Below are 14,088 nucleotides of genomic sequence, written 5' to 3' on the forward strand. Positions count from 1 at the left end.
GGCACTATCCACCACTGGCACCCTGACACTTAGACCCTAACAGATATGGCTGTTGCTCGTGAGGATTTTTATTTATTAGGAGGTGACAGAAAGTAAAATCAGATAATACATACCATGTGGATCATTAAAACAGACTGAGTTGCAAAGAGTGACTCCATGGTTTCTGTGGCTTGTTTGGTCAGAAAGGCATTTCTGAGATGAAGCTGAACAGAGCTGTCCAAAGAACAGGAAAGAACCAGCTAGGCCGTGATTGGGGGATAGTGGTTTCAGGCAGAAAGAACAGCTACTGGGTTTCCTAGGGTGTTTGGAGCACAGCCGGTGAGGGGCACATAGCTGGGCCAGGGCATGTAGAGCTTGTTCAGCCTCTGGAAGGCATTGGGATTTTATGCTAAGTGTGTTGGAAAGCCTTTGGAGGGAGAATGGATTGTGTGTGGCTCTGGCTGGCAGCAGCCAGTTAGGCTTTCACAGTAGACAAGGGGAGATGATTGTGGCTTGGGTGACAGTGTATTATAATTATGGAGAAAAGTTTGGATATGATTCAGAGATAGGGCTGACAGAGCTTACTGTTGGGTTAGATGTAGGAAATTAGCAAACGAAAGGAATGGGAGAGGAGAGATTGGGATTCAACTGGAGCCATAGTAGGCATGTGTTGTTTATCAGACATCCAAGGGGAGGTGCCAAGTTGCTAGTTGGCTACAGGGATCTGGCATTCTGTGAGAGGCCAAGGCTTGGGTATATAGGTTATGTGTGGATAACTGCATCTCCCACATGCTTAGGAGGCCAGATAAAACAGTGCAAGAAAATATTAACAATGAGGATTATGGATAATTTGAGTTTCCTTCTACTTTGCTCTGTGAAAATGCATAGCTTTAAAAATCAAACAAAACCAATGATTCCTTTCTCCAAGTTTGATAATATTTGAAGAATTTTTAGAGAAACTAAGTTACAAAGTTATAGTACTTATATAATCAGAATTGGCATGGTGTAGAGATGTCAAAGTGGGTGTTTTGCTTTTTAATGCTTTGTATCAGGGTTATATTTTAACAAAGAGATAAGAATATTAGAGACAGGAGTGGTGGCTCACACGTGTAATCCCAGCACTTTGGGAAGCCGAGGCGGGTGGATCACCAGAGGTCAAGAGTTCGATACCAGCCTGGCCAACATGGTGAAACCCCATCTCTACTATAAATACCAAAATTAGCCGGGTGTGGTGGCGCACACCTATAATCCCAGCTGTTCAGCAGACTGAGGCACGGAAATCGCTTGAATCTGGGAGGTGGAAGTTGCAGTGAGCCAAGATTGTGCCACTGCAGTCTAGTCTGGGCAACAGAGTGAGATTCTGTCTCAAAATAATAATAATAATAGAGTCTAGTCTTCATTTTGCCACTAAAATTATGTCTCTGTATATATTTATTTATTCAACACGTATTTATTGAAAGCTTGCCATGTGCCTGGCATTGTTCTAGGTACTGGGAATATAGCAGTGAACAGAATCCACAAGTCCTCCCCTCAGGGAGCTTTACATTCTAGAAGGGGAAGAAGTTCTCTCCCTCAGCTCAAAAAAAAAAAATGGAAAAGAAAAATGCCAAACTCATCCATCAGCTCCAATCTGAGCTGAGCCCTCATGGCTGCCTGGTTCATTATGTGTTTTCCTGTTGATTCTCCTATTCTGTACAGCAGCAATTTCAGACTGTGCCCACTCTTCTCAAAATTTGTCCCCTCTTCAGACCTTGATATTCCTGCTATCTGCAGGAATTTCTGTGTAGGTGCCTTACAGATCACTCAGATTCATTATGGCCAGAACCAACTCCATGTTGTTCCTCTCTGGGCTGGCCCTTCCCCTGGGCTTCATCTTAGGGATAGCACCATTACATACCCACTGTTCAGGATGGAAGCCTGCTGTCATCTTGGTTGATCCTTCTTCTTCACTCCCCACTCCTGCCCATTCAATCACTTGCTGACTTCTGTGAAGTCTCTGACCTAAATCTTTTCCACATTCCACATCCATACACTCTTTTGCTTTCGGTACATACCACAGTAGCACACACTAGCAGCTTCCCATCCCCAGTTATAGCTGTTGCCTCTTTTCTTTGTAGCATGTATCACCACCTAAAATGTATATTTATTTATTTACTATTTTCCCACCCAAACAAAGGCGCTTTGATGGCAGGGACTTTGTCACCTCTGTTTACTGCTAAGCCCCAGTTACTAGAACCATATCCAAAAGATTAAACACTTGTTGAAAGTATGAATAAAATAAAAGAGGTTTATCAGGCTTCAACTTGTAAGCAGAAGTGATTCCAAGGACTCATTGTCATCAATGCCCTGGTTTTATATTTCTTTCTCTACTTAGACTTCAGTGGTGACAGCCTCATATTAAAGCTGGTTTCTCTCATGGTAGAAAAGGACTTTGGCAGTTCCAAGCTTCATAGCTGCATCCTGCACTAGAGGTCAACAAATGTTTTCTGTAGAGAGCCAGATAAGAAATATTTTAATCTTTATAGGCCATACAGTTCTGCTGCAACTACTCAACTCTGCCACTGCACTGTGAAAGCACCCATAGACAGTTTGTAAACAGATCAACACAACTACGTTCCACTAAAATTATTTACAAAAGCAGGCAGCAGGCCAGATTTAGCCAGAGGCCATCGTTTGCTGACCCTGCCCTACGACCAAGTGTCCTTTCTAGTGAGTCTCTTAGAAGAACGAGGGAGCTTTGTTTTCCAAAGTTCCCAACAACCCCCCTGGTTTACCTACTTGGCCTGATTTTTTTAAAATATCTATTAGTGAGCTAGTTCCTATGGTAAGGGGGGTGAGACTGTCTCACTAGTATAGAGACTCTTGGCCCACTCTGAATCTACTGGTGACAGCAGCTTCCCTGAATTCATGGGCTGCCCAGGGCCAGGTAATTACCAGAACAAAACTGTACCAATCAGGAAGGGGGTTGGGGGAATGGATGCTGGGTAGGCACCAGATAAAGTCTACTGTGTAAGGTTGATCCTGTGTGTTACAGTTTGTTTATGCAACTGTTGTCCTAGAATTTAAGCCCCTTGAAGTCAGGCACCACAATGATTATTAGTAACCTCAGCTTGCACCTTGTACAGGCTTTGAGTTCTATTTTTGTTTGTTTTGTGAGGATTTAATAACAGAAGTGCATGTGATCCTTAATCAGTCACATAAATGACAGGAAAAAAGTATACATTAGAAAATAATTTGTTTCATCGTTGATTAAAACTTCTGCTTCTTATGGAATTAAATTGTTTTTTTTTTTTTTTTTAACTAAGGTTCACAAAAAGGATTCTGGCTTTTGGCGAGATTTTGGCTTTGGAATGACTTGTCAGTATCGTTCAGATTTCCTGACCATTGGTAAGTATACTTTTTACATTTAAGGATAGGACTTTATTTACTCCAGACTTAATGGTATTTTGCTAAAAGGTCTCAGATTTGAGTGTTTTCCTACTAAATTACGAGTGTCTAAGGTTAGCTAAAAAGAGAAACTGGATATACAAAAGGCAAAGTAAGTTTATGATTAATGTTTTGAATAGGAAAAAAGTCATAAAGGTAAAGTATAATATTTACTTGTTCCTTTAAAATCAAAACACCTGTTTTTAAAAATATCTGTTTAACTTGTTACCCATAGTTGCAGGTGTTTAGAGTACTCTTACAAAAGCTTTCTCTATAACTTTACTGTTGTGCCCATGGGTTGTTACAGCTGGGAGTAATCTTGGTTATCTAGACCAAGGACTTTCACATTTTTTTGAGATGAAACCTCCTTTACTTGTCTAGTGAACTGTTACACAAAATCCCAGTATTTAATATAAATGAAAGAAGACCTGCTCTTTCTAGCACGTCTTGGAATCACACCTTAGTCATGCATTCCCCTGAGCCTAAAGATGGCCCATGAATAATTTGTTCTAACTATCCTGCACGCTCTGTTGTCCAGGCTGAAGTGCAGTAGCACGATCTTGGCTCACTGCAGCCTCTGCCTCCCAGGCTCAAGCGATCCTCCTACCTCAATCCCCAAGTAGCTGTGACCACAGGCATGCACCACCACACCCAGTTAACTTTTGTATTTGTTTTGTAGAGGCGGAGCTTCATTATATTGCCTAGACTGGTTTTGAACTCCTGGGCTCAAGCGATCTGCTCACCTTGGCCTCCCAAAGTGCTGGGATTACAGGCGTGAGCCACCATGCCCAGCCCCCAGCTTCAGTCTTACCCAGCAAAATATAAAGTGTCAAAGAATAGTTTAATAAAGCAGGCTGAAACCTAATTCCATGTCTTCTGATTCATTTAGGGCTAGCTACCTTTCTACAGCATAGAAGTCATAGAATATATTTTATATACATTCTAGGTCCATATCACATTCGTTTTTATAACCAGCCTTTTGTTTTGGAAATCCCCCCACCTTGTCTCCTTATCATTGTAACACTTGAATAATGGAAAATCAGGAAATAACAATAAAAGGGGTGTTAAATTAAACTTATGCTCTTTTCCTTGATTTCTTGCTTAGTTAAGCAAGAAGCATTTCACTATTCCTCAAAAATAGATTTGTGTACATTTTTTTCAGTATCTTGAATACTTTGAATTCCTTATCTCTTTTTTATGACAATTTTATTGAGATATAATTTACATATCATAAAATTTATTAATTTAAAGTGTACAGTTAACCAAGTCATGTAGCTATCACCACCATCAAATTTAGAGCATTATCACCCCAAAAAGAAATCCCATACCCATTAACAATCACTCCTCACATGCTACCAACCCTCTTTCCCCCCAAACCTAGGCATCTACTAGTCTACTTCCTATAGATTTGCCTCTTCTGGGAATTTAATAGAAAGAAAATTGTACAATATGTGGCCTTTTATGACTGGCTTCTTTCACTCACATAATGTTTTCAAAGTTCATCCATGTTGTGACATGTGTTAGGTACTTCATTCCTTTTTATAGCCAAAAAGTGTTCTATTGTGTGGTTGTACCACATTTTGTTTCTCCATTTGTCAGTTTATATGCATTTGAGTTGTTTCTACTTTTTGGCTATTATAAATACTGCTGCTGTGAACATTTGTGTTTACCTTTGTGGGTGGACATAGATTTTCAATTCTCTTGGACATATGCCCAGGACTCTAGCTGGGTCATATGGTAATCCTGTGTTCAACCTTTTGAGAAATTGCCACACTGTTTTCCAAAGTGGCTGCATCATTTTACATTCCCACCAGCAGTGTTTAAGAGTTCCAGTTTCCCCACATCCTCATTAATACATGTTATCTGTCTTTTTGTTTCTAGTATCACCCATGATAGTGGATGTGGTATTGATTGTGACTCTGATTATAATTTTTCTTATGATTAATGTTGTTGAGCATCTCTTGATGTGTTTATTGGCCATTTGTATATCTTTAGTGAAATGTCTGTTCAGATCCTTTGCCCATTTTAATTGGGTTATGGAGTTTCTTGGGCTTCTTGAATATGTACATTAATGTTTTTCATCAAATTTGGGAAGTTTCAGCCATTATAGTCATCTCTCAGTACCTGCATGGGATTGGATCCAGGATACCATGTGGAACCAAAATCCATGGTCAATCAAGTCCCTTATGTAAATATACATATTTGCATATTACCTGTGCACATCTGCCCATATACTTTGAACCGTCTCTAGATTGCTTATAATACCTAATACAGGCCAGGCACGGTGGCTCACGCCTGTAATCCCAGCACTTTGGGAGGCCGAGGCAGGCAGATCACGAGGTCAGGAGCTCGAGATCATCCTGGCTAACAAGGTGAAACCCCGTCTCTACTAAAAATACAAAAATTAGCCAGGCGTGGTGGTGGGCGCCTGCAGTCCCAGCTACTTGGGAAGCTGAGGCAGGAGAATGTCGTGAACCTGGGAGGCAGAGTTTGCAGTGAGCCAAGATTGTGCCACTGCACTCCAGCCTGGGCAACAGAGCGAGACTCCATCTCAAAAAAAAAAACCTAATACAATGTAAATACTATGTAAATAGTTGTTATACTGTATTTAAAATTTTATATTTATTGTTATTTTTTATCTTTTTTTCCTAATATTTTTGAACCATGTTGGTTGATTCTATGGGATGTGGAACTCATGCATATGGAGGGCTGACTGTATTTCTTTGAATACTTTTTCTGCTCCATTCTCATAGTTTTCTCCTTTGACACTCATTGTATGTATGTTGGTACATTTAATGGTATCCCACATTTTTCTTAGGCTCTGTTCATTTCTCTTCATTCTTTTTTCCCTCTGTTCTTCGGATTGCATAATTTCTATTGATCTATCCAAGTTCTCTGATTCTTTTTTCTGTTAGATCTACTGTTAGCTATTCTAATGAATTTTTATTTTAGTTACTATAGTTTTTAACTTCAGAATTTCTATGTCGTTCTTTTGATATATATATATAATTTCTTTATTAATACTCTCTATGTGATGAAACATTGTCATCTTCTGTTACTTCTTTAAGTGTGACTTCTTTTAATTCTTTGAACATACTTACAATGGCTGCTTTGGAATTTTTGTGTATTAAAGCTAACGTCTGGGCCCTAACACAGGCAGTTTCTGTTGCTTGCTGTTTTTTATTTTTTAAGCGTATGTCACATCTTGTTTCTTTGCATTCCTCATTATTTCTTTTTCGAAAACTAGACATTTTAGGTAATATACTGTGGCAACTCTGGATACTGATTTCCCTCTACCACCACAGCTTGGTTTTTTTTTTTTCCTTGTTTGTTTATTTATTGACATGGCTGGACTATTTTAACAAATTATTTCTTCCTCCTCCCCCGACCTTTTGGCAATATGAAGCCTCTGCTGTTGCTCCTCAGGGCCTGTGCAGTTATCCTAGGATAGCATTGGATTTAGCAGGGCTCTCTTTATCTCTTTCCATGCCTCCATTGGTATCACTCCTGTTAGACTCCACTGACTGTTCACTAATTGCTGTCTTGTTTTTGACAATGCTCTGGGGCATAAATTGCTCCATAATCTGTCCCTGCTAAATTGGGCCCTTTTGCAGGGATAGTTTTTGCAGCAAGTCTTTGAGATTTGTTCAGACCCCAGGAGGTATATTCTGACTATCTCTCTCTGTGGTTCTCTCTAGTAAATTAGCTGGCCTACAGTTTAGCTGTTGCCCTCCTGGAGTTACCAGCCTCCTCTTAATTGCTTACTACCAAAATCTCCATTATTTTCAAGAGGCTGGAACTTCTCTAAACTCTGAACTTCTCTACATTCTATTTTAAATAAAGTCAGTTCCTTAGGGAAGAACTTTGGAGCACCTTGTTCTTATGGACTGCCTCTCCCCCTGGGAAAAAATCCATGAGGTTTTGCCCTGAGGATGGGGACAGTGACACACTTACTAAGCAGAGTGACCACCTCTGCCCTATGAGCAGGACACTGGGTAGGGGCAGGTGGACCCGCAGTATTCTCAGCTGGCCACACCTGGAAGTGGAGCCTCCACCCTGTTGCTGTGGGCTGGGTGAAAAAGAGCTGCACCTGTTTAGAACTTAGACTCTTTATTTGGAGCTTCTGTTCCTTTCTCTGTTTCCTTTCCTCCTGGTATTCCCATTATACATATGTTACATCTTTTGTAGTTGTCCCACAGTTCTTGGATATTTTATTCATTTTATTCATTTTATTCATTTTATTTTCAGTCTTTTTCTTCTTTGATTTTCTGTTTTGGAAATTTTTATTGTCATATCCTCAAGCTCAGAGATTGTTTCTTAAGCTAAGTCCGGTCTACTAATGAACCCATCTAAGGCATTCATTTATTTCGCAGTGTTTTTGATCTCTAGCATTTTTTTAAATTCCTTAGAATTTCCATCTCACTGCTTACATTACGCATCTTGTGTGTTATCTGCTCTTTCCATTAGAGCCCTTAGCGTCTTAATCATAGTTGTTTTAAATTCCCGGCCTGATAATTCCAACATCCCTGCTGTATCTGAATCTGGATCTGGTACATGCTCTGTCTGTTCATACTGTGTTTTTCTTATCTTTTAGTATACCTTGTCATGTTTTCTGTTGAAAGTTGGACTTGATATACTGGGTAAAAGGAACTACAATAAATAGGCCTTTGATGATGTGGTGGTGAAGTGTGGAGGGAGCGGAAGCGTTCTGTAGTCCCATAAGTAAGTCTCAGTCTCTTAGTTATCCTGTATCCCAGACTCTGAATTTCACACATGCTTCTCAATCTCCCCTCCTCTCCTGGACAGGATGACTAGAAGGGGCTGGAGTTGGGTAGATTTCTTCCTCCAAGTCAGTTAGGCACTGATAAAACCCCAGCAGGTTAGGCTCTGGTTAAATAACTTCTCCTAAGGACAGGCTTTGTTAATAATGACAACATGCTGTGGCATACTTTAAAATGATTACCTTTTCCCTTCCCCACTGCTGGACGCATTAAGAGATTTTTCTCTGGTCTTTACCACTGAGGACCTGATAGAGCTCCTAGAGGTAAAACTCACATGAGTATGGGGGTCCCAATATGACCGGGTCCCCCTGGAGTTTTTAATGCTCAGACTTACCTCCCCTGAGCCTCCAGCAATTTGTCAATTACAGTTCGGGTTTTCCTACCTGGGTACTGATTTCCACAGAGATTTCTGCTCCAGTAAGTTGGAATTCTTTGTATCTGCCTATCTGTCTCACCAGTTTTGAGGGCAGTGGTTTACCCTGTGACCTCACTTCTCTGTGAGAGACCTAAGAGGAGTTGTTGCTTTTTCAGTGTTCAGCTTTTGACTTGTTAGGATGGAGTGATGACTTCCTAGCTCCAGACATGCCAGACCAGAAACTGAGAATGCCCCATTTGTTTTAAGTATATGTACCATCTCTAATATTCTAAGAGCTTATATCTACAAGGAAGAAAAGCTGATATGTATCAGACATAGCATTTAGTAAAGCTCTGATTGTTTAATACTTTTCAGAGATCCCCAGATTATTGTACATCCTGTTAATGTGAAATTAAGTGGGATAGAATTATTTGACAGGAGCTGGGCATGGTGGCTCGAACTTGTGGTCCCACTTACTAAGGAGGCTAAGGCAGAAAGATCACTTGAGCCCAGGAGATGGAGGCTGCAGTGAGCTATGATTGTACCTCTGCACTCCAGCCTGGGCAACAGAGTGAGACCACATCTCTGAAAAATAAAAATTATTTGACGGACCAGGCATGGTGGCTCACGCCTGTAATCCCAGCACTTTGGGAGGCCGAAGTGAGTGGATCATCTGAGGTCAGGAGTTCAAGACCAGCCTGACCAACATGGTGAAACCCCATCTCTGCTAAAAATACAAAAAATTAGCCGAGCGTGGTGGTGCATGCTTGTAATCCCAATCCCAGCTACTTGGGAGGCTCAAAAAAAAAAAAAAAAAAGAAAGAAAGAAAATTGTTTAACAGATGGCTGGGCACAGTGACTAACACTTGTAGTCTCAATGCTTTCAGAGGCCAAGACAGAAGGGCTTAAGGCCAGGAGTTTGAGACCAGCCTGGGCAACATAGTACAACCCTGTCTCTACAAAAATTTTCTTTAATTGGCCAGGTGTGGTGGCACACACCTGTAGTTCTAGCTATTCAGGAGGCTGAGGGAGGAGGATTGCTTAAGCCCAGGAGTTTGAGGTTACAGTGAGCTATGATCATCCTACTTCACTCCAGCTTGGGTGACAGAGAGCTTGTCTCTAAAAAAATAGAATTAATTTGGAAGCCTCACTCTTAATTAAAGAATTTTTTTCTAGGTTTTTAAGAATCAGTTTTCTAGCTCTTCAAAAAAATCTGGTTTGCATTCTCCCTGCATCTTTAAAACGTTACTTGTTTAGCTTGAACCTGGCTTGAAAATAGTCTCGACTTTATCTCCTGTTTTATGGGTCAGCCCACTATCGGGGGAAATTCACCCCCAATATTTCACGTAGGTTCTTTTCTATTTTCCCTAAGTGTTGGCCAGTCTGAGAAATAGAGGGACAGAGTACAAAAGAGAGAAATTTTAAAGCTAGGTGTCCAAGGGAGACATCACATGTTGGCAGGTTCCGTGATGCCCCGCAAGCCGCAAAACCAGCAAGTTTTTATTAGTGATTTTCAAAAGGGGAGGGAGTGTATAAATAGGGTGTGGGTCACAGAGACCACATGCTTCACAAGGTAATAAAATATCACAAGGCAAATAGAGGCAGGGCGAGATCACAGGACCACAGGACCGGGGCAAAATTAAAATTGCTAATGAAGTTTTGGGCATGCATTGTCATTGATAACATCTTATCAGGAGACAGGGTTTGAGAGCAGACAACTGGTCTGACCAAAATTTATTAGCCAAGAATTTCCTCGTCCTAATAAGCCTGGGAGCGCTACGGGAGACCGTAGCTTATTTCAACCCCTATCTATGATCGTAAAAGACAACCGTCCCCAAAACGGCCATTTCAGAGGCCTCCCCTTAGGGACGCATTCTCTTTCTCAGGGATGTTCCTTGCTGAGAAAAAGAATTCAGCGATATTTCTCCTATTTGCTTTTGAAAGAAGAGAAATATGGCTCTGTTCCGCCTGGCTCACAGGCAGCCAGAGTTTAAGGTTATCTCCCTTGTTCCCTGAACATTGCTGTTATCCTGTTCTTAAGGTGCCCAGGTTTGATATTGTTCAAACACACATGCTCTACAAACAATTTGTGCAGTTAATGCAATCATCACAGGGTCCTGAGGCAACATACATCCTCCTCAGCTTACAAAGATGACGGGATTAAGAGATTAAAGTAAAGGCAGGCAATCACAAGCGTATTGATTGGGGAAGTGATAAATGTCCATGAAATCTTCACAATTTATGTTCAGAGATTGCAGTAAAGACAGGAGTAAGAAATTATAAAAGTATTAATTTGGGGAACTAATAAATATCCATGAAATCTTCACAATTTATGTTCTTCTGCCATGGCTTCAGCCAGTCCCTTCGTTCGGGGTCCCTGACTTCCCGCAACAGCCCACTCCAGTTAGCCTTCTGCCCCATCACTCTATCAGAATTGTTCTGGGTAAGTTTATAAGTAACATTTATGCTGCCAGGTCCAGTCAGTTCTTTTTAAATTCTTCACTGAATAGCACATACTTCACAACTTCTTCCTCAAGACACTTTCTTCACGTGGCTACTGCAATGGCACCTTTTCCAGAATTTTCTCCCTCACCTGGGGCCACTTCTCAATCTCATTTCCTGACTTAACTTTCTCTACCTCTATTTAACCTCTAGAAATTGGCATTTCTTAGTGTTTAGACCTAGGCCCTGTTTTCCTTCCAAATTCCTTCAGTAATTTCATGCATTCCTGTAGCTTTAAATAATCTATTGACCCATTCTCAAATTTATATCTCCAGCTTGGCCCTTTCTTCTTTTTCCACTCTGGGGAGTTTTTCTATAGCCCGGAAAAGCATGTGTCTCAAAGGACAGAAAATGTGGCTGGTCACAGTGGCTAATGCCTGTAATCCAGCACTTTGGGAGGCCAAGTGGGCAGATCACTTGAACCCAAAGTTCAAGACCAGCCTGGGCAACATGGTGATACCCCATCTCCACCAAAAAAAAAAAAAAAAAAAAAAAGCTGAGTATGGTGACATGCGCCTGTGGTCCCAGCTACTCAGGGGGCTGAGATGGGAGGATCGCCTGAGCCATGGAGGTCGATGCTGCAGTGAGCCATGATCACACCACTGCACTCCAGCCTGGGTGAAAAAAAAAAAAAAGAAAAAACATAAAAAGTTAATGGTAGTGAGATTATAGGTGACTTGTATTTTCTTCTCCTTTATTTGACTTTCTGTAGATTTTCTACAGGACTTTGAAATTTACAAAGTGTTCTTAAATATTTAACCCCATTTTGATACTGTCAACAACCAATCTTGAGCTCCTTGAGTCCAAGTGTCAGCTCAAAACTGGACTTCCGGTGACTGGAAGTCACTCCTCCATGCCAGGTGTCTTGTGCTATCTTTGTGCTGAACCATCCCATCCCTTTTGAAGCAGAATATTTAAACCTTTATATATATATCCCTGTGCTCTGGCTAATAATAGGCAGTTATTTATAGTGTCAATTTTGATCTTACAGGTGGATTTGACATGGAAGTGAAAGGTTGGGGTGGAGAAGATGTTCATCTTTATCGAAAATACTTACATGGTGACCTCATTGTAATTCGGACTCCGGTTCCTGGTCTTTTCCACCTCTGGCATGAAAAGCGCTGTGCTGATGAGCTGACCCCGGAGCAGTACCGCATGTGCATCCAGTCTAAAGCCATGAATGAGGCCTCTCACTCCCACCTGGGAATGCTGGTCTTCAGGGAGGAAATAGAGACGCATCTTCATAAACAGGCATACAGGACAAACAGTGAAGCTGTTGGTTGAAATCATAATTAATGCGTTACTGTGTGAACCACAAACCAGCACTATTTATTTAGCCTTACTTCTACTTCCAGATGCAGTGCCTCTTTTGGAGAAGACAAGTTTATTTTTCATGTTCTTTCTGACATTACTTTAGCAATTCAACTTGATGTGAGAAGAAAAAACAAATGTTTCAACACGAAATCTCTGTTTTGTGAGAATACTGCACTATGGAATAATTGACAAATTGAAATCTCGTATTTGTCCCAAAAGTTGTTTTGAGTTAGTTCTACCTGGTGCCCATGTTCTGATTGTGTGTGGGATTGCATGGTGTCCTGATTGCATCTAGGTGGAGTGGATGGAATGTGCTGGGCCACTGTTGGGTGGAGAGCAGCACATTCTTACAGAGGAGATGGAGTGTTATGAGCATAGTGTGTGGATGGGTATCTTCACCTGCCCGCCCCTGAGTCAGCCTCCTTGATTTGATAGCTTGAAGAATCCTTTTCCACTGAAGTAGAGGATAATTAATTGACACATCTGAAATCCCCAATCAATCAATCAAGAGAAAGGTAGAAGTAAAAACTCCTTAACTTACTGTTGCTTACACCCCTGAATGTCTGTTTTTAAGCAAATGGGTAATGGTAGAAAATAGGTTAGAATCTATGGCTTGATTAAAAATATAATGTTATTACATTATCATGTTCAGGATTAGGATTAGTAGTCAGTTGCTGTAAACTATTTTGAACAGAAAAGAACACAGAAACATTTTTAACAGAGTATTTAATTATGTTAGAGTACAGGATCCTAGCTCTGTCTGGGAACATTAGTTTATGTGAGCCAGCTCTATCAGGGTCTTCCCATGGTGGTTCAGAATAGATGAGCATAGCATGGTTTTGTTTGTTTTTGCTTTCAATTTTCTAATTTGGCATGGATCCATATGTATTTACTATCCTTTTTTCTAATATATTAATATATGCTACATTTGTATTTGCATTACTATAATACTTTGAGTTGAAAAAGAGTTTCATTGTGGAGAGAAAAAGCAAATGGTATGCCACAAGATCACTCTGATTTGAGAAAAGGGAGGAGGGGAAGATAGTCTGAATGGAAATCTGAAATACGGAATGTTTTAGAGAAATATGTCACTTGCATATAGAATGTTTTAATTGAGGTATAAATTAATGAGACAAAGTGAAGAAGAAATTATATTCAGATAGGACTGCACTACATTATTTGTCACACATGGATCTGTTACCATCAGGTCAATTCCTAGTGTGCATAAATTTTTTAACCCTTTTAAAAGAGACCTATGTTGAAAACCCCTGAAAATTCACTGAAGAAAAATCATTACTCTTTTTCTCAGTAAATCATATCATCTGAAATATTACAAATTTCAAATTTCTAGGTGCTATATTAATTCAATATTACAATAACTCTTACCTAATTATTCTTACATGTTTTAAGTTGTGGTAGTTTAGTGATTTTTTTAAAAGATGTGTGAAATGTTCTCTGCAAAATAATTCAGGCCACTGTCTCCTTTTTTATATTATTATAATTATTTATTATGAAGACCAATGAATTACGATATTTAAAGTGAGAGAACTTAATTATTTGCAAAGGTAAGTTACAGCTTGTTTTTTGAGAGAATCAAATGAGTTTACTTTTGTTCCTGTTGTTTTTAAACTAGCTTTAAGTTTAAAGATGGAAGCTAAGCAATGGAAATGCTATACGTTTTTGACATTTATTAAATGGTACCAATAAAGTATTTTATTACCAAAAGTTAAA

General features: G+C 40.0%; 1 protein-coding gene across 6 annotated transcripts in view; it reads left to right on the forward strand.

Moving 5' to 3' along the window:
• The window catches only part of CSGALNACT2 (chondroitin sulfate N-acetylgalactosaminyltransferase 2), a 47,879-nt gene extending 33,791 nt beyond the window's left edge, over nt 1-14,088 (forward strand). For 5 of the 6 annotated variants that reach the window (XM_009245309.3, XM_009245310.3, XM_054521562.2 and 2 more), the window contains 2 exon segments: nt 3,285-3,366; nt 12,035-14,088. In XM_009245309.3, the coding sequence (XP_009243584.1) occupies nt 3,285-3,366; nt 12,035-12,327 (375 nt within the window). In that variant the 3' untranslated portion in view covers nt 12,328-14,088. 6 annotated transcript variants of the gene reach the window in all.

Source organism: Pongo abelii, chromosome 8, assembly GCF_028885655.2.
Source record: "Pongo abelii isolate AG06213 chromosome 8, NHGRI_mPonAbe1-v2.0_pri, whole genome shotgun sequence".
NCBI classification, from domain to species: Eukaryota; Metazoa; Chordata; class Mammalia; order Primates; family Hominidae; genus Pongo; species Pongo abelii.